Genomic DNA, 26,294 nt, shown 5'->3' with positions numbered 1-26,294 from the left:
ATCAAGGTTGTCGCCATAGAGTTGTTCATAAACATCATGTTTTTATTCTTTTAATGTCTATGGAACAGTAATAATGACTCCTCTTCTGTTTCTCATATTAGTAAATTATGGGGTTTTTTTTCCTCTCTCTCTCTTTTTGGATTAGTCTGACTAGATATTTTTAAATTTCATTGATCTTTTCAAAGAACTAGCTTTTGGTTTCATTGGATTTCTCTATTGATTTTCTGTTTTCCATTTCATTGATTGCTGCTCTAATTTTTATTATTCTGCTTGCTTTAGATTGATATTGCTCTTCTTTCTCTAGATTCCTTTGGTGAAACCTTACTGATTTGAGATCTTTTTTTTCCTTTCTAATATATGCATTCAATGCTATAAATTTCCCTCTAAGCACTGCTTTTGCTGCATCCCACCAATTTCTTTTTTTCGTTTTTATTATGCTTTTAATTTTACTTCCAGTATGGTTAACATACAGTGTTATATTATTTTCAGGTGTAACATATAGTGACTCACATTTCTGTATACTACTCTGTTCATCATGACGAGTGTCCTCTTGATCCTCTCCACCTATTTCGCCCATTCCCCCGCCCACCTCCTCTGGTAACCATCAGTTCTTTATAGTTAAGTGTCTGTTTCTTGGTTTCTCTCTCTCTCTCTCTCTCTCTCTCTCTCCCTTTCTTTGTCCATTTGTTTTGTTTCTGAAATTCCACATATGAGTGAAATCATACGGTGTTTGTTTTTCTCTGATTTTGCTTAGCGTTATACTCTCTAGCTCCATTTGTGTTGTTGCAAATGGCCAGATTTCATTCTTTTTTATTGCATCCCACCAATTTCAGTGAGTTGTATTTAGTTTCATTTTCATTTAGTTGAAAATATTTAAAAATTTCTCTTAAGACTTCTTTGTTCCATGTGGTATGTAGAAGTGTGTTGTTTAATTTGCAAATGATTGGATACTATCCTGTTCTCTTTCTGTTACTGATTTGTAATTTAAAGCCATGTGGTCTAAGAATGTTCTTTTGTATGATTTCTATGCTTTTAAATGCGTAAGGTGCATTTTATGGCCCAGAACGTGGTCTGTCTTGGGGAATGTTTTATGTGAGCTTGAAAAGAATGTATATCTTGCTGTAGATGGATGAAGTGCCCTAAATGTCAATGAGATCTATGTGATTGATAGTGCTGTTCAGTTCATCTGTATCCTTACTAATTATCTGCCTGATAGATTTGTTACTGATAGAGGGATGTTGATGTCTCCAACTATAATTGTAGATTTGTATATTCCTCTTACAATTCTGTCGGTTTTGCTTCACATATTTTGATGTTCTGTTGGTAGATGCATACATGTTAAGGATTATGTCTTCTTGTAGAATTGACTCCTTTATCCCTAATAGTTCTCCTTCTTCCAAAGTGCTTAGTCTGAAATTAATTTAGCTATTCCAGTTTTTTCTTAGTGTTAGCATGGTATATCTTTCTCTATCCCTTTTTATCTTTGTATTTAAGATGTGTTTTCTGTAGACAATCTAGAGTTGGGTTTTGTTTTTATATTTACTCTAATAGTCTTTTTTACTTTGTGTGTGTGTGTATGTATGTATGTATGTATGTATGTATGTATTTTTGAGAGAGAGAGCACAAGCAGGAGAGGGGCAGGGGTAGGGGAGGACAGAGGATCCAAAGAAGGCTCTGTGCTGACAGCAGCGAGCCTGATGCGGGGCTCAGATTCAGGAACCGTGAGATCATGACCTGAGACAAAGTCAGAGTTGGATGCTCAACTGACCGAGTCACCCAGGCGCCTCTATTTGTGTATTTAAAGATGTTATTTTTAAGTAATCTCTCTACCTCACGTGGGACTTGAACTTAAAACCCTGAGATCAATAGTTGTGTGCTCCACTGACTGAGCCAGCCAGGTGCCCCTAATTGTGCATGTAAACCATTCGCATTTAAAGGGATTAGTGGGGCACCTGGGTGGCTCAGTTGCTTTACGCCTCCGACTTCGGCTCAGGCCATAATCTCACGGTCTGTGGGTTCGAGCCCCGTGTCCGGCTCTGTGCTGACAGCTCAGAGCTTGGAGCCTGCTTTGGATTCTGTGTCTCCCTCTCTTTCTCTCTGACGCTCCTCCACTCGCTCTGTCTCTCTCTCTTAAAAATAAACATGAAAAAACTGTAAGAAAAATAGTGATTAGTGATGTAATTGTATTAGTATCCACTGTGTTTCTAACTGCTTTCTACTCATTGTGCTTATTCTTTGTTTTGGCTGTTTTTAACCTTCTTTTCTTTGTTTCTGCCTTCTATGTTGCCTCACTGGTAGTGACCTTACCTTGTAACAGGGTATTCCTTATTCCTCCGTCCCATTCCATCTACATCCTACATCCAAATATACTGTTGCTATTATTGCTTTGAAGTTACCCATTACATCAATTTTTACAAATTTTTTTAAAAATTTCTGTTTATTTATTTTTTTTGAGAGATAGAGAATGAGCAAGCCAGGAAGGGTCAGAGAGAGAAGGAGAGGGAAATCCCAAGCAGGCTCCGCGCTGTCGGCGCTGAGCCTGATGCGGAGCTCAATCTCACGAACTGTGAGATCATGACCTGAGCCGAAACCAAGCGTTAGACACTTAACCAATTGAGCCATCCGGGTGCCCCAGATCATTTTTTCAAAAAAGAAAACTAAAATATTTCATTTTACCTTTATTTATTCCTTCTCTCATGCTCTTCCTTTCTTTACCTAGACCTAATTTTCTGACTTAATTTACTGAAAATTTGCTTCTAACATTTTATGCAAGGCGAGTCTACTGTGTCAAATTTTTTCTATTTTTCTTGGTCTGAGATGGTCTTTATTTTTCCTCCCTTTTTCAGTCATAATTTTGCTGGAAACAATCCCACATTGATGAGGTTTTTTTTCTTTCAACACTAAATATTTCACTTCCCTCTTTGCTTGCATGGTTTCTGACAAGATGTTCGATAGAATTCTTTTTTATTAATGTTTATTTCTTTTTGAGAGAGAAACAAAGCAGGAGTGGGGGAGGGGCAGAGAAAGAGGAGACAGGATCTGGAGCAGGCTCTGTGCCAACAGCAGCAAGCCCAACACGGGGCTTGAACTCACAAACTGTGAGATCATGACCTGAGCTGAAGTCGGACACATAACCAGCTGAGCCACCCAGGCGCCCCTGTCTTATACAATTCTTGTGCTTTTTCCACTATAAGTAAGATGATTTTTCTTCCTCTGACACCTTGGAAGACTTTCTCTTTCTTTTGGGTTTTCTGCAGGTTGAGTATGATATACCTAGAAGTAGGCATTTTGATACTCAACCTGCTTGTTCTCTGAGCTTCTTGGACCTGTGCATGGTGTCTGTCATGAATTTTGTGAAATTTTTGGCCATTATTACCTCAAATACTTCTCCTGTTCTCTCTTCTCTTCCTGGAATTGCAATGACACAGATTTTACACCTTTTGAATTTGTCTCACAGTTCTTAGGTATGCTTTTCTATTTATTTTTTCTCTCTCCATTTTGGTTTGGGAACTTTCTGTTGACATTTCTTTAAGCTCACTGATTCATTTCTGTTTGCGTTTTTGATTTCTAACATTTTATTTTGATATTTCTTACAGTTTCCATCTTTGTATTTACATTACTCAATCTGTTCTTGTACGTTGTTCACTTATTTCATTATAGCCCTTAACATACTGATAATAGTTATTTTAAATTCCCTGTCTGGTATTTCCAGAATCTGGGCCGTATGTGATTATGGTTCTGATGTTTGCTTTGTCTCTTCAGACTGTTTTTCTTACCTTTGAGCATGGCTGTGATCGTTGAAACTAAGACATGATATGGGGTAATAGGAACTAAGGTAACTGTGATTTTAGTGTGAATTTTTATGTTAATTTGACTAGGAGCTGGGCTATTTAATGTCTGTTGTAGCCATCGGTGCCGGAGGCTTTAGTTTTCTCTAGTTTCCTTGTTCTATTTTTTTTTCTCACCAGTTGTTTTTGGGTTTCCCTAATAGCTCCTTCTTAAATAGGGTCTTTGTCTTTCTCGTGGTAAATTATGGGGGGAATAGAAGTGGTCTATAATCTTATGATTAATCTTAGGCTTTCAGTGAGCCTAAATTCTTGGGCTGTGACCTTCTTAAGTTTATTTCAGCTTTTGTTTTCTCCCTTTCAATAGAACAAGAGAGCTAGAGGAGGCTAGAGTTGTCTGGTTGCCCTTTTACCAGGTATATTAGGCTTTGGTAACGTGTCCTTTGGAAAGCAGTGGACGTCTAAATTATTACTTTTTCCTCCCCCTGCCTGAAAGACAAAGAGACTTGTCTTAGATCTTCACCGTGAGAACGCTGTATGTTTTCTGGAGGTAAATCCCATGGAAGTGGGGGGGGGGCCTCATAATACTGGGGGCCCAGGAGTTTTTAGGTGTCAAGCAAGTCCACATTCAGCCTGCGTTTGTCAAAATTACCCTGAAAATGTTCCTAGTAGTTTATGGCTCCAGTGGCTTCTGCTCCAGGTAAGCTGATCTCAGCTGTGAGTTTCTATGTTTGCCTCTCTTCCCATATTTCAAAATGGGTGGCCGTTTGCTCTGTGACCTCAGTTCCCTTAATGGGTCAAAGAAGAATTGGTGATTTTCAGTTTGTTGAGCTTCTATCTTTTGTGGAGGATGGGAGTGATGAATTCTAAGCTCTTTACATGTTCAAGCCAAGACCACAAGTCTCCCAATATCTAGTTTTCTTTTTTTTTTTTTTTTGTAATTTTTAATGTTTATTTGTTTTTGAGAGAGAGAGAGAGACAGACAGACAGACAGAGCACCAGTGGGGGAGGGACAGAGAGAGAAGGAGACACAGAATCCAAAGCAGGCTCCAGGTTCAGAGCTGTCAGCACAGAGCCCGATGCGGGGCTTGAGCTCACAAACTGGGAGATCATGACCTGAGCCGAAGTCAGATGCTTAACCGACTGGGCCACCCAGGAGCCCCCCCAATATCCAGTTTTCAAGGGCGATGCATATAGTAAAATTAATAAGGGGCGTGGTGTTAAACTGACCTACATTCAGATTCAGGCCCTGACATTTAATTAGAGGCATTACCTCATACAAGCCATTTAACCTGTCTGAGCCTCAGTTTCCTCACCAGTCAAATAAAAATAATTCCAAATACATATGGCTATGTTAAAGTTCAATGAGAGGACATATGTAAGCAAGTTTATCACAGATCCTTCCACGTACATTGCAGGTACCTCATTAATGTTAGTTTCCTTTTCCTATTAAAGTACCTTTGCTTGAAACTGGTGCAGCCACTCCGGAAAACAGTATGCAAGGTCCTCAAAAAGTTAAAAATTGAACTACCCTACGACCCAGCAACAGCACTACTAGGAATTCACCCAAAGGATACAGGAGTGCTGATGCATAAGGGTACAGGCACCCCAATACTTATAGCAGCACTTTCAACAATAGTCAAATTATGGAAAGAGCCTAAATATCCATCAACTGACGAATGGATAAAGAAGATGTGGTTTATATACACAACGGAATACTACTTGGCAATGAGAAAGAATGAAATCATGCCATTTGTAGCAATGTGGATGGAACTGGAAGGCATTACGTTGAGTGAAATAAGTCAGAGAAGGACAGGTATACGTTTTCACTCATGTGGATCTTGAGAAACTTAAAATAAAACCATGGGGGAAGGTAAAGGGAAAAAATAGTTACAGAGAGGGAGGGAGGCAAAGCATAAGAGATTCTTAAATACAGAGAGCAAACTGAGGGTTGATAGCGGGTGGGGGAGAGGGGAAAGTGGGTGATGGGCATTGAGGAGGGCACCTGTTGGGATGAGCACTGGGCGTTGTATGTAAGCCAATGTGACAATAAATTATATTTAAAAATAAAAAATAATAAAGTACCTATGCTTAAAAACAAGGACAGTTTTGAATCCAACTTGTTATGGCATTTGTGCTATGAATTTAAAGAGTTTTTATAAAGTAGTTGCCATTCTTACAATGTGGGAAAAGCTGCCTTGAAAAAAGTGACCGGCTTCTGTAAGGGCTGCCGTGTTCTCTCTCTCTTTCTTTTAAGTTTATTTATTTATTTTGAGACAGGAAGAGCGTGAGTACAGGGGAGGGTCAGAGAGGGAGGGGGAAGAGAGAGAATCACAAGCAGGAATTCTTGACTCACAAACGGAGAGATCATAACTGACCGAGCCACCCAGGCGCCCTGGGGCTGCCCTATTCTTAAGGGCTTGAAGGGAATTCAGAAGTTCACTTGTTCCTCTTTTCCAACCACAGTTATAATCTCCTTTTTAAACACATGCAGCCTTCTACTGAAAAGGCCCGTGAAAACACATTTCTTTCTGTGTGGGTCTGAATGCAGAAACATCATTACCGAAAGTAAAGATGGTCCTTTTGCTACAGTGATAGACTGTATGTCCAGAGGTTGCAGGGGGCGTGGTTAGTTGAAGAAGTTATTGAACCATTTAAAGAGACATCATGGCCTGATTCCAAACTTCAGTATCAAACCACATCTGGAGAATTGTGTCCCGTTTTGAGCACCATAATTTCAGGAGGATGTTGACAACACTAGAGTGTGTCCAAACAGTGGTGACCGGGATAATGATGGGCACATCTACAAATCTTGCAATATTGGGATGTGTATTAACTCCGCGTATCTTTTTATATATTGTAAAAAAAATAATTTTGTTCAGTGCCAAATTTTTCTTTATGCCTCTCATTTTTACATTGTTCCAAGTTTTTCCTGGACATGACTCCTGGCTTCTTTCCAGGAAGGAGACAGAGGAAATTCCCCCTAGCTTAAGTGTGGATTATTATCTGGCCCCCCTCTATCCCCCCCCCAAAATCAATGGGCTGAACTTCCTTGCAGTAATTCTAGCCCTTGGCTTCATTTCATGAAACCTCCAGTTGCCAGCCTCAAGCTGAGCGTCACTTTTCACCTCGTGCTGGTTTCTATAAGTCCCCAAGGAGCCTTCCTTGAGCAGTTATGGTTTGGTCTGTTGTCCTGTGATATAGAAGGAAGGGGGTTGGGCACAACCCAGAGACGTGCTAAGTGGATTCTGAGCTGTGAAAGTTAGAGCAGGGAGCACATGTGAGCTGGAGGTTAGATGTGAACCCTGAGCCCTTTCCCCCTGCAATATGCATTGTTGTTATTCTTTCTGCAGAAGAGTTCGTGATCTTTTGTAATTTTCTTTTTCTATTGATCCAGCGGTGCTAGTAACAGAAAAAAAAAAAAAAAACAAAACACCAAGGTTCTGGCAGTACAGTCTATGGAACAGACTGCCCTATATCTCACACATTAGAGAACGCATGCACTGTGCTAGAGACGAGATTTGCCTTGTAGAGAGTTCATTTTAGAGTAGCAGTCCTCCCCCCCCCCCTTACCTCGTGCTGCCCCAAGGCAAAGGTGAAAGTATGACTCTGCTTTGTGGGTCTTTGGGCTGCAATTCCTTCAAATAACACTTCCATCTGGAGAGGAGAAGCCAATGGGAAAATAATGAGCTTAAAAAGAAGTTAACTTTCTACAAAGAATTTTGAGGATATGTGTGTTGGCCGTCGGGCTGAGGGCAGCTAGAGTGTAACCAGTGCTGGGAGGCCCTAGTCTGAGCTGACTCCTACTTTGCAGCTGTGGGACCCGAGGGAAGTGCTTAAACTCTGCTGAGCATCAGTTCCATCATCTATAAAATGGGGACCACAGTATCAGATTCGGAAGATTTTTGTAAAATGTAGACATTATCCTATTCTTGGAAATGCTTTGTATGCACCATACAGCTTGGGATATCATTTGTCTCCAACTACCCAGCACTTACATATTCCCGATACCTCACACAGAGCCTAGGATACATTAAATGATAGGTAGCTGAAATTAAAATGAATGGAGAGTTTTAAATCTCCGAATTTCTGATGATTTCAAAGAATTCATTCACTGGTCCTTTGTATTGCGCCGGGTGATCTCTTGGCCTCATGGCCTCGTTCAACCTTTAGACTCAAGGATTGAGAATAAAGTAGCTTGTGGGGTTGGGAAGAAATTGCTGTGAAGTGGATCACCTTTCCAGGCATCGCTTAACGTTCTAAACGAAACAAACCAAGACGAACAAATGAGCAGTTGATGGAAATGACAATTAGCTTTCGCAAGTGGGCTTGGAAGCCCAGCGGAATTACACTGGCGTCTGCTCGCCGTGGCTGGGCGTGTCATGAGCCCGAGGGAAGAATCTAGCAAGCATGTTCTACCCTGTGAGGGATCTGGGGCGGATGGCGGTGGCACAACCTGGAGCCCACTTCCGCCGCAGGTGACTGAGATGTCGGACTAAGTAATCCCAAGGAGCTGGTGGAGTACCGTTTCTCTAGTAGTGTGAAAGTAGTAATAATGTGCCTTTTCAAGGCTCGTGAATTGGCATCATTTAGACTACATCTGTCATGGACCTTTGCGCTTTGGAAGGGAGTGAAAGAAAGTAGTAGGTTAATTGTAAATGTCTCCGGAAACTTGGTTATTTTTGTTTGTTTTTAAACTCGGTCTTATTTTGTGAAAGGCCCATCGTTACGGCTGTTATCCCTTCCCTCCTATAAATGTAGAAGTCTGATTATTTGAGATCATCTGTGTCTGGCGTGTTTCAGTTTGGAGAAAATGAGATGGCGACTTTACCACGCTCTTTCTCACACCAGTGACACTAATTGGGCCTTATGCCAAGGGGGAGGGGCAGCAGATGTAATCCCGAATTCATGGTCTCTGTAGAGTACGTAAGGCTTCCAAGCCACGTGGAAGGCAAACTTTACCAAGGAAGCTCAGTACTTATCCTTCCAAACGTTCAGCTTGGAAATACCAGGGGTGTTATTTGCAATATCAAATGTATAGATAAGGGCATGGATTGTTTTTTCCCATGCAGATACCCATTTTGGGGATAAATTCCATTTTCTAGGTCTGGCAGTACATCAGATACTCCCTTAAAGTTACCTGGAGAAAACCTACCCAAAATGATTAAATTCGTGATAGCTTTTATTCTTGGCTAAGAACTTGCCTCTCTCCTCCAGGGCTGAACAGGCTGAAATTGTTATGGGAGTTTATAAAGTATATGGTTTGTTGTCAAATATTTGTCTCTGTCTAAAAATGAAATGTCTTGAAGTACATTTTCTTTGTAACTGAATAAATCAGTGAGAGAAAGAGAAATAACTTCTCATTTAGCCAATTTTTAATCAATATTTTCATGAGAAGCCGAAACGTTAACCGAATCCTGGCTTTTGTCATTTGAAATACAATTTGTGTGTTTAAGAATTTATGTGCACATCAGAGTTTGGACTTCATGTTCGGAAAGGAAAATTGATTTATAGGAGCAGACAACCGCAGGAGTAGAGGCAATGCCAGAAATGAATATGAGTCAATTATTTAAGGCAAGCGGGACTTTAATCACCACAGCGATAGAGAAATCTCAAATTCAATTACGCCCCGGGTTTTCATGCTTTAATTTGTGGGCATTTCTATATCTCTTATTTTACAGAGGCCTTTGAAATTGTTGTTCGCCACGCCAAGAATTACACCAACGCCATGTTTAAGAACAACTATCCGAGCCTGACCCCGCAAGCTTTTGAGTTTGTGGGTGAATTTTTCACCGACGTGTCTCTCTATATCCTGGGTTCTGACATCAATGTCGACGACATGGTCAATGATTTGTTTGACAGCCTGTTTCCGGTCATCTATACCCAGCTCATGAACCCCGGCCTGCCTGAGTCGACCTCGGACATCAACGAGTGCCTCCGAGGGGCAAGGCGTGACCTGAAAGTCTTTGGGAATTTCCCCAAGCTTATTATGACCCAGGTTTCCAAGTCACTGCAGGTCACCCGGATCTTCCTCCAGGCCCTGAATCTCGGAATTGAGGTGATCAACACAACTGATCATCTGAAGTTCAGTAAAGACTGTGGCCGGATGCTCACCAGGATGTGGTACTGCTCTTACTGCCAGGGACTGATGATGGTTAAGCCTTGCGGTGGCTACTGCAATGTGGTCATGCAAGGCTGTATGGCAGGCGTGGTGGAGATTGACAAGTACTGGAGAGAATACATTCTGTCTCTGGAAGAACTGGTGAATGGCGTGTACAGAATCTACGACATGGAGAATGTGCTGCTTGGGCTCTTTTCAACGATCCACGATTCCATCCAATATGTCCAGAAGAATGGAGGAAAGCTGACCACCACCGTGAGTACCAGTCTACAGTTTTCTGAGGAATTGGGTCCGATGAGGGTGTGGCAGCCTGGCCAGCAGCAGGTGCCGATGGAGAGAAACGCGGGGAGGATCGGGGGGTGGGCAGAGATGATAGAGGGGCTGCACGATCTCACAGGCTACGGAGTCCTAGTGCCTGGCTTTTCATTTTGGCTTCATCTCCTTGGTTGCCATGGGAACTCGGGTGAATCTTCTTATCTTTGTGGGCCTCGTATTGCTGATTCGTAAAATGAGGTTAAAAAGGATATCTTCTTCATAGGGAATAACACGTTAGCGCATTTAGCGTGTGCGTGGTACACGGTAAGTCTTCAGTAAATATAAGCTATTATTCCCACTGTTGCCAGTCATTGCAATCCTCGTGACAACCCTGGGAGGCAGGCACATTACCTCCATTTCACAAGTGGGGAAACTGAAGCTCAGTGAAACTCTAACTTACCCAAGGGCACCCAGCTCTAGTTAGTGGAAGAGCTGTGATTCAGCAGTTGATCGGGTTCGCCTTCGATGAGGTTATCACCAATGTTTCGGATTCTTATTTCACTCTCGGGCTCTTAATTGTGTCTATCACACGACCCTTTTGAGTCGTGACTTTAAACACAAGAGGCCCAGCCAGAACCCACTAACTGACCCTACATGAGAATGTAAGCGAGGCAAAACGTCCACGTTTTCCAGCAGTTGTTTCCATGACCTCGGTTACACCAGTCTAACCCTGTTCGGATGGGCTTTGTGATGGGGGTGGGACGGTTCTGACAGCGGGGCCAGAGTGCACACGTTCAGAACCATGGGACGCACCCACTTTTCAAGGTGGAGCAGAACATACAGCCAAGAGCTCCCAGCACATCCCACTGAGGTGGTCGTGACCGATTCCTGAATGCTGCCAGCTTCGTAGAAGGAGGTGGCAAAATCCGGTAATCTGCTGCCACTGTCGAAGTCCAACTACATCCCAGGTGCTCTGCTGGCCAGTTCACCTGACAGTGTTTCATGGTAATCCACAAAACAGGTTCTAGTGTTAGAACCTCTCAAAGTAAATACATAAACTTAAAACAGAAGTTAAATACCTTGTCCGGGATCTCAAAGCTGTTAAATTGAGGTGGGGGAACTGGGATTCAAACCCAGGTTTGGCTGGCTTGGTTGACGCGTGCTCTTAGCTTCTAGACGGTGAGACTGCCGCGGACTCTCGGCCATTGGTTACCCAGAATGCGGAGGGCAGACCGGGCCCTTCAGTCCATCTTTGAACTCGGGAAATTCAAAGCGATAGGCGTAATTGGTTTCTTGGGTGAATTAAACTGGGAAGGAGGACGGAAATGATGCACGCCGCAGCACGGCTACTCACGCAGCTGCTCTAATTGCCCCATTCACAACGTTAGCCATTTAAAACACGTTTACTGAGAAAATATTTTATAGTAAAACGAACAGAAATGCCCTATCTAGCGATCGTGTTCTTCAGTGGCTAATTATTTCCTTGACTGCTTTATAATTCGAGGCCAGATTCTGGGGCCTTATGCAACAGTAAATCTTACAGAACTGGAAAAATGACAAGTGGATGTGTCCGCAAACTCACCCGCCTGCTAGTGCTTGAGGACCCCCTGCGTGTCAGACACAAAGCAAGGGGGCCAGGGTGTGGAAATGTCTTTAATAAGAGGAAAAATGAGACAACGTTAAAGACAGGGTTTGGGGATGTGTAAAAGTTGACTCTGATATTGGTCGCTTCACAGCGACATAATTAATCTTAAAAACATGTGTTCTCGTCAAGTGCTTTTAGACACAAAAGTAGGGTGGGGAACTGCTAAGGGGTTAAGTGCATTGTTGTGATTGGGCTCTAGGCATGAAGGTTTATTTAGTAAACATTTATTTATTTTTTTTTAAAGGTCTTTTTAATTTTTTTTTTAACGTTTATTTATTTTTGACACAGAGAGAGACAGAGCATGAACGGGGGAGGGGCAGAGAGAGGGAGACACAGAATCGGAAGCAGGCTCCTGGCTCCGAGCCATGAGCCCAGAGCCCGACGCGGGGCTCGAACTCACGGACCGCGAGATCGTGACCTGAGCTGAAGTCGGACGCTCAACCGACTGAGCCACCCAGGCTCCCCTTAGTAAACATTTATTAAGCATCTGCTTTGTTCATGGCACTTTGCCAGGTGCTGGGTATTCACAGTTACCCAAGACGCAGTTCTTAAGTCTTGAAAAGGTCGAGTCTAGTTGATGGACAGGTGTGTAACTGAATAAATTTCACCATCGTGAGCATTTCACCATAATGTGAGTGGTGGAAGGGGCCATGAGAGATTAGCTAGTCCAATCCCATTGATTTACAAATGAAGAAATCAAGTTTAGAGAAGCTGGTCCAAAGTTATGTAATTAACCGAAGAGCCAGAGGGACTAGAATCCTAGGTCTTCTGCTGCTAGCACTCCCTATTCCCACCATGCCAGTCTGTCTCCCCTTAGACCCTCCAAACTTTCATTCTAAAAGCGCCATAAGGATCGCTTCTCGGCCTTTTGGCTAAGATCAAGTGTAAAAGCACCATAACGATTTTGCAAAGTCATCATGAACTTCAATTGGATAGTTATTTCAGGGTGCCAAACCTGCTGTATTTTAGTTGCACACATGCGTGGGGGGGGGGGGGTCATGTGCACACGCACATGCACACGCACACAGGCAAATGCGTGTGCATGCTGGGGGAGTACATGTCATGTCATTATCGTTCAGGAAGAAAAGGCTTGGCTGTCCAGAGGTGCTCAGTGATGCAGTCCCTTTCTGTTTTGGCCATTAAGGGTCTGATTGCTCCCAGCTCCCAGCTCCCAGCTGGTTATGAGAGCGTGAAGTCGGCCTTCCCCAGGGAATGCCTGAACTAGAACAGCAAGCGAATGTAAACTCTGCCTTGTTACTGTTTTATGACCACCAACTCTAAGTAATATATCCCAAATGGTGGGGGTGGGGGAATCGTTGGCCAGGTGCGATCCAGCCCATATTCTGTACCAGCCAGAAAGGGGCTGGGCTATTTGCGGGGGTGGGTGGGTGGGGGTGGGGGAGGGGTGAGGGGAAGTGAGGGCTGGGTAGACTGCTGAACTCAATTCATGTTAACAAACCCGCAGAATGCCCCAAAGCAAAAGCCGATTTAAAACCAAAGCATTAATGAGGTTCTGCTATAGCACCCTCACCTTCCTGTTGTGATAAAATGTAAAATCCTACCAGTCTGTCCTGTTTGAGGTTAGGCTGTGGTGAGAGACCTCTTTGAAAATATGCTCTTCCTGAGCTCTGTTGGGACAACCTTTTCAGCTAGCTCCAAGCCGTGCCATGAGGTCCGCCGTACAGGGACTTTGCACAGTTGTTTTGCTGGCTACCATTTACGCCCGATTACAAGGGACATGGTGGTCTTCTAAGTGAGCAGGGTGCTGTTGAATTTTTGTTAAGTATGGCCTGTTAGTGCTTTAGTTTTCCCTAAGATAGTTTTCGTTTCCTCCAAATACCAAGTGGAGGCATGGGATTGAATGTTTGGGGTGTTCTCGTTGTCAGCCCTCCCAGAGGTGGTAACCGTCTGGTTCCCAAACTTGGTTCATCATCACTATCACCTGGGCAATTTGTTAGATTCCCAGAGTCTACCCCTGGGGGTAGATGCCATAGGTCTGTGGAGAGGCTGGAGAATTAGTCATAGAGTTTGTCATTTTATTTTTTTTTAATGTTTACTTTTGAGAGAGTGACTGAGCGTGAGTGGGGGAGGGGCAGAGAGAGAGGGAGACACAGAATCCGAAGCAGGCTCCAGGCTCTGAGCTGTCGGCACAGAGTCTGATATGGGGCTTGAACTCGCGAACTGTGAGATCAAGACCCCAGCCGAAGTCGGACGCTTAAACGACTGAGCGCCCCAAGCGCCCCAGAATTTGTCATTTTAAAAGTGCCCAGGGGCACCTAGCTGGCTCAGTCTGTAGAGCATGCGACTGTTGATCTCAGGGTTGTAAGCTCGAGCCCCATGTTGGGGATAGACATTACATAAAAATTATTTTTTTAAAATAAGTGCCCCAGTTGATTGATACTCCTCTGGGAACAAATCCAGCCACCTTGTTTGAAGCATAAGGTAAGGCCCAGAGATTGGGAGTGAATGATGGCTAATGGCAAAGCTAGGACCTCAGATTCCTCATCTATAAAATAGGGTTGATATATGGAGATTAATTGAAAGATAGGTTCAAAGTACCTGGCAGAGTTCAAGACATGTGGCAGGTACTTGCTCAAACCCAGTCCGGTACTCTTTTTACTATATTTTCCTAAGTGCCAAATGGACAGTGAGTTCTTCTTAAATTTATTTATTTTTTATTTTTATTTAAAAAAAATTTTTGTTTTCAACGTTTATTTTTGGGACAGAGAGAGACAGAGCATGAACGGGGGAGGGGCAGAGAGAGAGGGAGACACAGAATCGGAAACAGGCTCCAGGCTCTGAGCCATCAGCCCAGAGCCCGACGTGGGGCTCGAACTCACGGACCGCGAGATCGTGACCTGGCTGAAGTCGGACGCTTAACCGACTGTGCCACCCAGGCGCCCCTTAAATTTATTTTTAAGTGCCAGGATGTTTCATGTCATTTTAGTCCAAAGAGATGAATAAAATATTGTGTGAAAATGTGTGTGTGTGTGTGTGTGTGTGTGTGTGTGTGTGTGTGTGTGCATGCCCATGAGAGAGACAGAGAGAGAGAGACAGAGATCAAGAAAGAAAGTTGAGAGGGAGGGAAGGAGACAGAACATTTGTACTGAAAAGTCCAAGAAGGTTTTAATGATGGGACTGTAAAGAGATCCATCTTGACTCTTATCTACATTTGTGAACTAGGTTAAATATCATGGCCCCAAGTGAGCATCGAGTAGGTTTATAGTAGTACTTGGGTGGGAGCATTACTGTTAAATTTATCAGCACATTATTGAATTCCACGTCTTTCACCCTGAAGCAAACACAAGTATGTACAGTTATCAATGCATGTATTTTCAACATTGTTGTTGCACTACACCCACACTGTCAAATGTCACAACCTTCTTTTATTTATTTATTTTTAAAAATGTTTATTTATTTTGAAAGAGAGAGAGAGAGCAGGGGAGGGGCAGAGAGAGAATCCCGAGTAGGCTCTGTGCCCAGCGCAGAACCCAAAGAGGGGCTCAGTCCCACGAACCGTGAGATTACGCATGACCTGAGCTGAAATCAAGAGTCAGACATTTAACCTACTCAGCCACCCCGGCGCCCCAACCACAGCCTGCTTTTATTTTATTTATTTTTTTATGAAATTTATTGTCAAATTGGTTTCCATACAACACCCAGTGCTCATCCCCAAAAATGCCCTCTTCAATACCCATCACCCACCCTCCCCTCCCTCCCACCCCCCATCAACCCTCAGTTTGTTCTCAGTCCACAACCTGCTTTTAAAAATGCAATTGTTTTTTCTTCTGAAACCATTTTGATTGTCATTACCACATACGTGTGTGTGGATTATAGGCATAGCCATTGTACATTTCACATCCATTTATTCAGTGGTTAATAATCAGCATCTTGTATGTTTACTGCTCTCCCAGAAATTGTCCCCAAAGTTTCTATGATTTCATTTACTTTCTGTGCCCCACCCCATAGTCATTGCTGACATGTACTCACATGACTGTTTGCGCTTTTAGTTTTCCATTTGTTCTCATGTACTTTCTTTATTGATTCATCTCAGAATGTCTCAGCATTAGTGTTTCCTCTCCCACAAGTTCATTACCTTAGCTTATTCTATGACTCAACTGAACGTCGGGCAGAACTGCAACCTTTCCTACCACCACTCTTTGTCCGGGTCGTTCCTCATCGTGATATTTATTTTAGTATGATCTGAGCTAGGACTCATTTCGGGAAACATTAATGAACATCCAGTTGTGGGGGCACTATGATAGATGCCGGGGGTTGCAAGGAGGGGTGGAGAGATGGTGGTGATTCTGTTGCTGCTCTCAGGGGTCACTCAGCTAGCAGGTAGCAAAGCTGACACTCAAAGCCAGATATGCCGGACTCCAAAGCTCATGCTTTTAACAGTTTACTCTCTCGCTCTGTCAAATGCTTCACCTCTGTCTTCCCCAGCGTTTTCCTTCCCTGAACACAGGCTAACTAGGTTCTTACTATCTTATTTAATATCCTGTATTACTCTCTGCTGTTTTTCCAGCTGCATGGTGTTTGAATTCATTCTCCCTCCTTGGAGACCCTTGCTGTGTAGTATTTCCCAATGAAGTACCAAAAGGCATGAGAGTTTTATTCTTCATACCACTTAAAGGCACAGAGTAGTTTCTAGGGGAAGAAGGAATGTGTGCGTGGATAATGAAAGAGCCAGTCACACAGCGAAATGACTTTGCCTAGAATCTATATGAGCAGTGCCAGTGGTGAGGAATAGTTTATTTTCCCATTGCAATGTTTGGAATCTGTCCATTAGACCAACAGATGGTTTTTAATGCATTTGCTTTGATTCTGGACCTTCGCGGGTCTCCGTTACGGAGTTTCCTTAGCAGTAACGTTGTGTGATGAGAACGTAACATACTCTGGTATCCAATACGTCCATTTCCTTTGCTCGAATTTCTGAAAGATCTCTTTGGTGAAGTCAGTATTTATGTGGGCTAGGAAGCTCTGGGGAAGATTCCCTGTTGATCCTCACCAATAATTCACTCTATCAAATTCTTATATTTTGCTGTCTGTGTGACTGACTGTAACTCATCAGAATTTCCAAGATTAGCCCTCCCTTCGTCTCGGCTTTGAAGGCTGAGGTTATTTCTCAGGTGTCAGAGTGTCAGTGCTTCTCTCTTGAAGCTATCAGTTTGGACTTTCATTTTTCAGTGTCAGATAGAGATACCTTGTCTGAATTCATACAAGCTGTTTTCAGTACAAAGTGATTTCAAAGTGATAAAAACAAGTAAATGACTCACTACCTAATTAGCGTCTACAGGTCAGCCTCTCAAACTGTGGTAAGCAAGTTCATTTGCATGAGGTCCATTTCTGGAAAGACAGAAATGTTTACAGGATGCCATTCTTTCTTCACGCACGATAAAAATAGCTTGAGTGCCTCCCATGGGGGAAAAACATATAGTTTTGAAACGTAGATTACCTCCTTATTGAAGAGAAGCATACAAAGGAAAAACTTGGCGGCACTTTTAGGCACTACGTGTTAATTTCAGGGCGCGTTTCAAACGGTGGTCACACAGGGGAAGCTTTTTTAAATGCTCCATCCTGAAATTATATATATTATGGCTCATATTAGGAAATTACGGGGGCCCTGCTCGAATCTGGAATTACACGCCTTTGCCTTGGCAAGAAGTGGCGGCGTGATTACCAGCCGTCCTTTATGTTCTGAGCCTTGAGAAAGAAGTTTTTCCTTTCTGTGGTCTGTGGGCTGGTGGAGCCAGAACATGTCCCTGAGAACTGTGAAAGATCTTTACCCTGATCGCAAGCGAACAAGTTCGCGGGCCACAGTTTCATGGCTGAAGACGTGAGACTCCCTGGCTCAGAGATGAAGGACAGTTTGTTTCTTAGAGCAGTAGAGGTAGTACCCGCGCCCATACCTGATCCCCGAGCCCCGACTCCCGTGGCGTAAGGCAAGGAGGGCCAGATGAGTTCTGCCCACGGTGAGTCGCACTCCAGGAGCCGAGTCTTGAGCTCAGGGAACTCGGATCTTTGATAATAGCTAGTGAGTCCGCCTGCTCTTTTCTCTGAAGGGAGGCACTATCTCTGTCTTCCAAGGCTGTTCACTATTCAAAGATACTTGGAAACGAGTGTGGGGCAAAAGTGCCTCCGTTTCTAAGACACGCACAAACCCAAGGGACCCAGGGAACACTGGCAACACAGGATCCCCCGAACTTGGATGGCTGCAAGAACCTCCCAAGTTCACAATGCTTTCAGGGGATCAAGCAAGGAAATTAGAAAGCGTGGAAGACACCAAGCTCAACCCTGACCAGTTGGCCCAAAGGCGTGGCCATGTGCCACGTGTTGGCATGCCCAAAGACGAAAAACAGTGGCAGCTTTCTCAGCTCTTGAGAGAATACTTTAAAAAGGAAGTATGAAAGGGGCCCCTGACTGTCGCGTCTGATTAGGAGTAAACTCTGCTGCTCTGGGCCTTCAGCTCCTACTCCGCCGCTCTCTCTTTCGGTCCCTGCTCTCTCTTTCGGTGCCCGTGCCTTCATTTCTTTTCTTGCTTGGCTGGGGTTGGGGGTTTTGTATTGCTAACTGGCTCGGCTGAGTGAAGTTTTCTCTTTCACTGCACTTCCAAGGTGGTTATCACACACCAGGAGTTATGTGGAGGACTGATTAGTCCTCAGAGTATATCTGAAAAGGTTAGAAGGTCAGGAAAAGTTGGCCGAGCGGGCAGAAGTCCACAAAGATCATGCCATGCTGTGATATTCTGAGAATCTTTGTGCTCCCAGCGTTGACAGTGAGGGAGTCCATGAAAATGCCTTCTCTGTGTTGAGTGGCCAGGGAATCAAGAGTCCAGTGAAAGCAGCCTCCTACCTGGTGAGGGCACAAAAGCCCCCGGCTCCTTGCTCTCTCCCTTGCAAAGCCCAAACGCCTCAGAAAACATGGCGTCATGTACACAGCGTGATTCCTCTGTGATTCCTGTCTCCCCACTTGGAATAAGGTTACTCATGTCCTCACGGCAGCACCCCCACAGGTAACCTGGGCCCCCTCACCCCTCACGCTTGTGCATTTTTGCTACCTTGCTGAGGGTCTCCGGCGACGCATGCTTTCGACTGGGACCATTTCTCACTAGGCAGCCTCCCCACCCCCACCTGGAAAATTGAAAACATATTTCAAACGCCACAGAAGCACTTTTAAATGAAGTTCCACTTGTAGTACAGCAATTTCCTCAGGTGAGGGTGGTTATAATGTTGCTGTAATAAAGGGTTTCACAAAAAAGGCCAAGATGAGGGAACTGGGGCAGATTTCTTCTAGCATGCTGCAGCTTTTGTGAGATAAAATACAGACTTCATGATTGCCAGCAGCCACAGTCTTCTGAGTGCTGATCCCGGGCATGTACTGGGGCTCCCAGTTTGCCAGTCCTTTCCTTGTTGGGGGGAATGCTAACAGGGTAAGACAAACAACCTTTGTTTCGGTGCAAGTGCAGACCTCTTAATGTCCTTTTAAAACGTCCCCGGGGTGTTTGGGGTTCCGAATTCATCAGACTTCTCAAAAGCAATGCCGGAATGGGCACGAAGGATCTTACTGGGGTGACGGAATGTTCTACAACTGGTTTGTGGCAACGGTGGCACGACTGAGTCAATTTCATAAAAATCGTTACATTGTACACTTGACATGGGCGAATTACAGAAGTCCCCAAATCCACCTCAATAACACTGTAAAAAACGATTTCGTAAAAAAAAAAACAAACTGTGGAATTAATATATAAACCATTTCAAATACAGCAATGGATAAGTATATTATAAAACAGCTAGTAAAACAATACTTGTATAAATATTAACCATATCATTCAAATAAATTACTATATAACGTAAAACAGAAACAAATAAATAAAAGCAATGCCGGCAGCTAGAAAACCAAAAAAAAAAAAAAAATGTCCCTTTGGGATGTGCATAATCCAGCAGGGGTGTTGGGTATTTCATCTGGGGGTGGGGGCTGTGGGAGGGTTGGTGCTCTCTTCTTATTAGCCAATTCAAGTCCTTCCTGAAGAATATTCAGAAAGTGAATTAATTTTTCCTTTTTTCATTCCACTCAGAATGCCTAAAACAGATAAAGTAGGAAACGGAGTCATTATATTTGGGCGCCGTCTATTATCATTTACTGACTGAGAATCTATCTAAGCCTGGCTGCTTTTTGCAGATAATTAATTTTGTTCCTAAATGTAGGGAAGAGTGATTGTAATCAGTATGTTTGTACTTTCAGCCACAAATAGAGCCCATCAAAGATATGCGGTACAAATAAACCTCATAAAATATGCAGCCCAGGCACTGCTTGAAGTTAATGTGCTATCTTTTTTTAAAGAAAAAAAAATTATATGTACGATTTTTGAAAGTCATTCTTGGTATTCTTATGTGGTTAATAGATGAAGTCCTCTTTTTCTAACTCAAGCCCACACTCTGAAGTATTTTTGTCATTAAATCTCATAAACTACAGCTCAAGGGGATTGATTTGGCATGGAAATGGACTCATCAACATATACATATTTCTGAGTTCTGGGTGTGCATTTCTCTTATGCTTCTAGAAAATTGTTAATAGTCGGATGTACGTTTGAGGTTCGGGTTCATGGATGAAACCTAAGAGCATCGTGTTTGTGAAGGACTTCCTCTAAACTCTTTAGAGAGACTTTTGCCCTTTATTATTATTTTTTTTTTCTGGCTGTCTGTCCCCCACCTCTGACCAACCTCTATTCTAAGCCTGTCCTTTCTCCCTGCCCTTCAGGCACGTTGTACCTTGTTCGGTGTCTTGTTCACTTAGTCCCTGTAGTTGGTTTACAGTGATGATGTTTAATCATGGTTTAGTCATCCCAGGAAGCCCGTTTCTGCTGCTTCTTATTCTGTAATGTGTTCCCTCTCCGGCGAAGCGAACTCACTTCACTTAGCAAAATTATATATCACCAGAAAACACTTCAAGGAGGTCATCAAGGATAGAGATCTTAGTCACTGTGACGCAGGTGGAGGAGGAAGTTATCGAAGTGGATGTGGGACCTTTTCATGCTTCTGAAATCACCCGCTGTGCTTGTGCAGGGGAAATAGCATCAGGCCAGGAATCAGAATAGTGACATGCGGCCCACCTTGTCCCACCACAGGAAGTGACCTTGGAGAAGTAATTTAATCTGTCCGAGGGAGAGGATAGCGGTGATGAGAGTGATCGTGAAGCGCTTGCTGTGTGCCACGCAGAGTAGCAAGCTCTTTGCGTGAGTTGACTCATTTAATGGGATTCTGATTAGTGCCATTTTCCAGGTTAAAGAACTGAGGCAGGGAGACTTGAAAGTGGGAGCCAGCCCCAAGGCTGCTTCAGCCGCTCTCCACTGCAGGGGCTCCTGGGGCTCATCTCTTGCCCAGGATGAGACCCGGTCTCAGAACAAGGAGGTGAAGGCCGGCTCCCTCTGCAGGTAGGCCCAAGCTGACCTGGTGGACAGGAGGCCAAATGGAGAACCAGGAAGTTGCCAAGGGTCTCTCTCAGTTACTACGCATCCCGTTTCCTCCACGCGGCCTTGAGAATAGCAATGGACACTTCCAGTGGGCTTAACTTGTCTTCTTCCTCATACTCGTGTTAATCCTAGTGAGAGTCTTCTGAATCTGCTTGGAGCCCAGACATCCCCCAGGATCAAGGGCTATTCCATTTACCTTTTCTTTAAACAACAACAACAACAACAACCACAACAACAATCCACTCTTAATGAGCTTAGGTCTAAAATCTACTTAAAAAAATATATGGCACCTACATTTTCCCCGTTTCAGATCAGAAATCCAGTAAATAGTGAAACACCAAGCTCTGTGGTTTTCTTATGATGCATTAAACCCTGTTAATGATCTCTTTGCAAACATGGAAGGAGTTCTGTGGTAACGGTATTCCTGATGTACTCAATTGTCCCATTCCCCTTAACAAATTCTTAATGTAAAATTAATGGGTTTCTTCACTGTAGCAACCTTCTAGCAGATTTTGTTTACAATCATGAGCACTTTACATCACCCTTGAACGGTCTCTTCACAAACCTTCTAGACCAAAGAAGACGCTCAATTAGTGTCCTTATTCCGATTAAAAATAAAGCAATAATTGTGATAAATTGGCATAATCAAACTTGACAGAAAGAAGCTACAGGATGCATGTTAGATTTCCTTCCAGGATGAAAAGGATGTTAACAAGCCCCAGATCACAGAGGGTGAAAGAATACGCACTGGTGGAAACATTTCCCTCACACGTCTGTGTTTATCAAGTTTTAAAGTCTGTTTCCTCCCCGACCATTTCTTCTGAATCTGTTAGCCATTGATTAAAAAAAAAAAAAAAAAATTAATGCATAATTCAAACTGCTCCGCTGTGAAAAGCCCCATTCAGAGTTGTCTCAGCCCTGGTTATCGTTGACCAACGAGCCTTCGAGATACCAGGAATAATAAATTACAACAAACATTCATTTTTAATAGCACCATAAGAGATTTTTAAGAGCTAAGCTTTTGACATGGAAAGCTGAGTCGATACCCGGCACAGGAATGGGCCGGCATGGTGTTGCAAGGAGCAGAGTAAGAAAAGGTCGTGTGATGTAGTAGAAAGAACACGGGCTTCAGGAGTTCAGATGTAAATCTCTGCTCAGCCGTTCCTTATCTTAGTGACCCTGGGCATAGTGCATAATCTCCCTGAGTCTTGGGTGCTTCATCTATAAACTGGGGATAAAAATGCCAACCTGTTAGAACTACTGTGAAAATTGGCAATAATGCCTCGTGTGCCACAGCACCGTCGCATGTCACATGTGACGTGACCCATCTCCAATGCTGCCAAAGTGGACTTTTCTTTCTAGGTCTTCCCTCGCACGGGGCCGTGCATCTTCGGGGTCCGCTCATTAGCAGCAGCACCATCACTGATAAATATGTACCAAGCTCCTGTGGCAAAAACCCTGTGCCGGGGGCGGGCAACACAATTATCAGCAACCTGTTTTCAAGAAACCAGACCAGCTGGGTTGCAGCAGAATTTCTGGAATCTTTGCCTAATATTGGGATGGCTGTTTCAGGTGAGGCTGTTCAGCCAGGTACTCCACATCCAGCCTAAAGACTCGAAGTTGCTACTAGGCTTTGCATTCGGAGCTTGGTGGCTCCTTGAACATTTGCTCCGCCTGTGTGGCCGGAGGCCTGATCACTCTGTTCCCCGAGATGTTCAGGTGACTTGACTCCCAGCCAGGCAGGACAAGTTGAACACACAAGTTTTCCGGCTGCTCACAGTGGACTTCATAGTTGCCTCATGAATAAAGGGTAGTGGGATAGATCTAGATTCCTGGTGGGGATTTTTAGCATTCATCTTCTTTTGCTCGGGTTTATGCTGAAATCCTTGCGAGGGGAGGAAAGACTCAAGCTGTGTTTATGGTTCCTTTGTTTTTGAGTGTGTATTGGGTAGGATAATGCTAAATTGCTTTTGCTGGGTACCACTGTTAAATGATGATTAAATTTCAGTGATTAAACAGATATCTAAGGGCGCCTGGGTGGCTCAGTCGGTTAAGCATCCGACTCTTGATTTCCGCTCCGCTCATGATCTCACGGTTCACGGGATCGAGCCCCGCATTGGACTCTGTGCTAACATCTCGGAGCCTGCTTGGGATTCTCTCTCTCCCTCTCTCTCTGCCCCTCCCCCTCTCAAAAGTAAATAAGCTTTAAAAAATGAACACATCTCTACTACATATCTTTGGGATAATTGAATGATATCCACTTGTTTTAGAGAATATCCTTCTAGGAAATCCCTACATTTTCTTGTCTGTTCTTATCCATCTTGCCCACTCAGAGTCTTTTCCCCCTTTATGCTGATTGGCAGCTACCTTTCTGATTCGTGGGATGGGGCTACCACTCTATTTCGTTTGATGGAGGGAAAGGGGAGGAGGTGAAGGGAGTTTGGGGAAGTAAAAGGAAGATGGGAAGTGAACCAGACCATTTGAAAAAAATTTTTTTTCTAGGTACATGTCCTCTGCAGTTTTTACTTAATATAATCATTGCCCCAATCAAGCTAGCACAATACAAATAAGTCACAAATTCTAGATTTTAAAAAATGCAGAAAATCACAGGGAGGGGCACCTGACTGGCTCAGTCGGTAGAGCATGCGACTCTTGATGTCGGGGTCGTGAGTTCGAGCCCCACGTTGGGTGTAGAGATTCCTTAAGAAAATACAAAAATACAGAAAAGTGTATCTCAACTGTGATTTCCTTGCCATTTTCTTAAATCAAACATCAGTTTTAGTATGCGAGGCTACCATTCTCCTTTCCTCATCCCCTAGTAAACAATGTCTTGCATAGAGTAGACACTTTATTCTTTTCTTAAATCAAGCTAAAGGGGAATGGGGTTTATCCTTGGGATGATGACGAGCCATCAAGAGTACAGAGAGCATGAATCCCACAAAATCAGAAGTATAAGAAAGAGGACATTTATTATTTTTTTGCTTTCTCTTTTAAAAAGTTTTTAAAATGGGGGCGCCTGGGTGGCTCAGTCAGTTGAGCGTCCGACTTCGGCTCAGGTCATGATCTCTCACACTGTGAGTTCGAGCCCCACGTCGGGCTCCATGCTGACAGCTCAGAGCCTGGAGCCTGTTTCAGATTCTGTGTCTCCCTCTCTCTGACCCTCCCCTGTTCATGCTCGCTCTCTCTCTCTCTCTCTCTGTCTCTGTCAAAAATAAATAAACATTAAAAAACATTTTTTAAATAAAAAAAATAAAAAGCTTTTAAAATGTTTGTTTATTTATTTATTTATAGAGAGAGAGGGGTAGAGAGAGAAAGAATCCCAAGCAGGCTCTGCACCACCAGCACAGAGCCCGATGGCAGGGCTCGAACTCACAAACTGTGCGATCATGACCTGAGCTGAAACCAAGAGTCTGTTGCTCAACCGACTGAGCCACCCAGGCGCCCCTTGCCGTCTCTTTTTAAATGATAGACTATTTGTAGAGCATTTTTAGGTTCATAGCAAAACTGAGCAGAAAGTGTAGAGTTCCCATGGAAATCCTGTCCCCGGCCTCCCGTAGTGTCAACATCCAGCACCAGAGTGATACATGTGTTAACATCAACGAACCTACATTGACACATCATTATCACCCAAAGTCTGAGGTTTACGATAGAGATCCTTCTTGGTGTTGTATGTTCTATTGGTTTGACACATGTATAGCGAGGCATTATAATATCATACAGAGTAGTTTCACTGCCCTAAAAATCCTGTGGTCTGTCTGTTCATCTGTCCCTGCCCTCTAACCTCTAGTGACCACTGATCTTTTTACTGTCTTCATGGTTTTGTCTTTTCCAAGATGGAATCATTGGAATTGTGCAATACGCAGCCTTTTCAGATTAGCTTCTTTCACTGTGTAATAGGCCTGTAAAGATTCCTCCGTGCCTTTTCATGGTTTCATGGCTCATTTTTTTCCTAATGCTGAACAATATTCCATTTTTGTCTGGAGCATCTTTTATTTTTAAATCAATGTAATTTCAACTCCAAATCTTTGTTCCCATTGGCTTAGTGGTAAATTTCACCTCCTTACTTCTTTTTTAAAACTGCTTTATCGAGATAGAATTCACATAGAAGGCATTCACCAATTTACCCATTTAAAGTGTACAATTCAATGGTTTTTAGTATATTCATGGTGTTGTGCAATCATCACCACAATCAATATTAGAACAGTTTTAGCATTCCAAAAGAAACTTTATACCAATTAGCTGTCACTTCCCATTCCCCGTTCCCCTCCCTCTAGCAACTACTAATTTACTTTCTCTCTATGGATTTGCCTATTCTGAACATTTCATATAAATGAAATCATACAATATATAGCTTTTTGTGTCTGACCTTTTTCACTTAACCTAATGTTTTCAAGGTCCGTCCATGTTATAGCATGTATGAGTACTTCCTTTTTGTGGCCGAATAATATGGCATTGTATGAATATACCACATTTTGTTTATCCATTGTCGGTTGATGGACATTTGAGTTGTTCCCATTTCTTGGTTATTGTTCATAGCACTGCTCTTACCATTCATGCACAACTCTTTGTGTGAATGGATATATGTTTTCATTTCTCTTGGAAATATGCCTAGGAATAGAATTGTGGGTCACATGGTAACTCGATGTTTAACCTTTTGAGGAATTGCCAAACTGCTTTCCAAAGCAGCTGAACCATTTTACTTTCCCACCAGCAATATGTGAGGGCTCCAGTTTCTACACATCCTCACCAGCAATTGCTATTACCTTTTTAAATTATTGCCATCCTAGTGGGTTTGAAGTAGTATCTCATTGCTGTTTCTATTTGTGTTTCTCTAATGACAAATGATGTTGAGTAATTTTCATGTGCTTATTGGTCATATGTATATCTTTGGTGAAAGGTCTGTTGAGATCCTTTCCTAATTTTTTAGTTAGTTTATTTGTCGTTTCATTGTTGAATTATAAGAATTATTTATATATTTTGAATACTAGACCTTTATCAGATATGTGATTTGCAAAT

At 43.1% G+C, this 26,294-nt stretch overlaps 1 protein-coding gene across 2 annotated transcripts in view; it reads left to right on the top strand.

Moving 5' to 3' along the window:
- Positions 1-26,294, top strand: part of GPC3 (glypican 3) — a 426,034-nt gene that overhangs the window by 217,247 nt on the left and 182,493 nt on the right. For both annotated transcript variants that reach the window (XM_045472532.1, XM_045472533.1), the window contains exon 3: positions 9,467-10,161. In XM_045472532.1, coding sequence (XP_045328488.1) covers positions 9,467-10,161 — 695 coding nt within the window. The remainder of the gene's footprint in view (positions 1-9,466; positions 10,162-26,294) is intronic.

Source organism: Leopardus geoffroyi, chromosome X (genome assembly GCF_018350155.1).
Source record: "Leopardus geoffroyi isolate Oge1 chromosome X, O.geoffroyi_Oge1_pat1.0, whole genome shotgun sequence".
Classification (NCBI taxonomy): domain Eukaryota; kingdom Metazoa; phylum Chordata; class Mammalia; order Carnivora; family Felidae; genus Leopardus; species Leopardus geoffroyi.
This window is presented reverse-complemented; position numbering and strand designations above follow the sequence as displayed.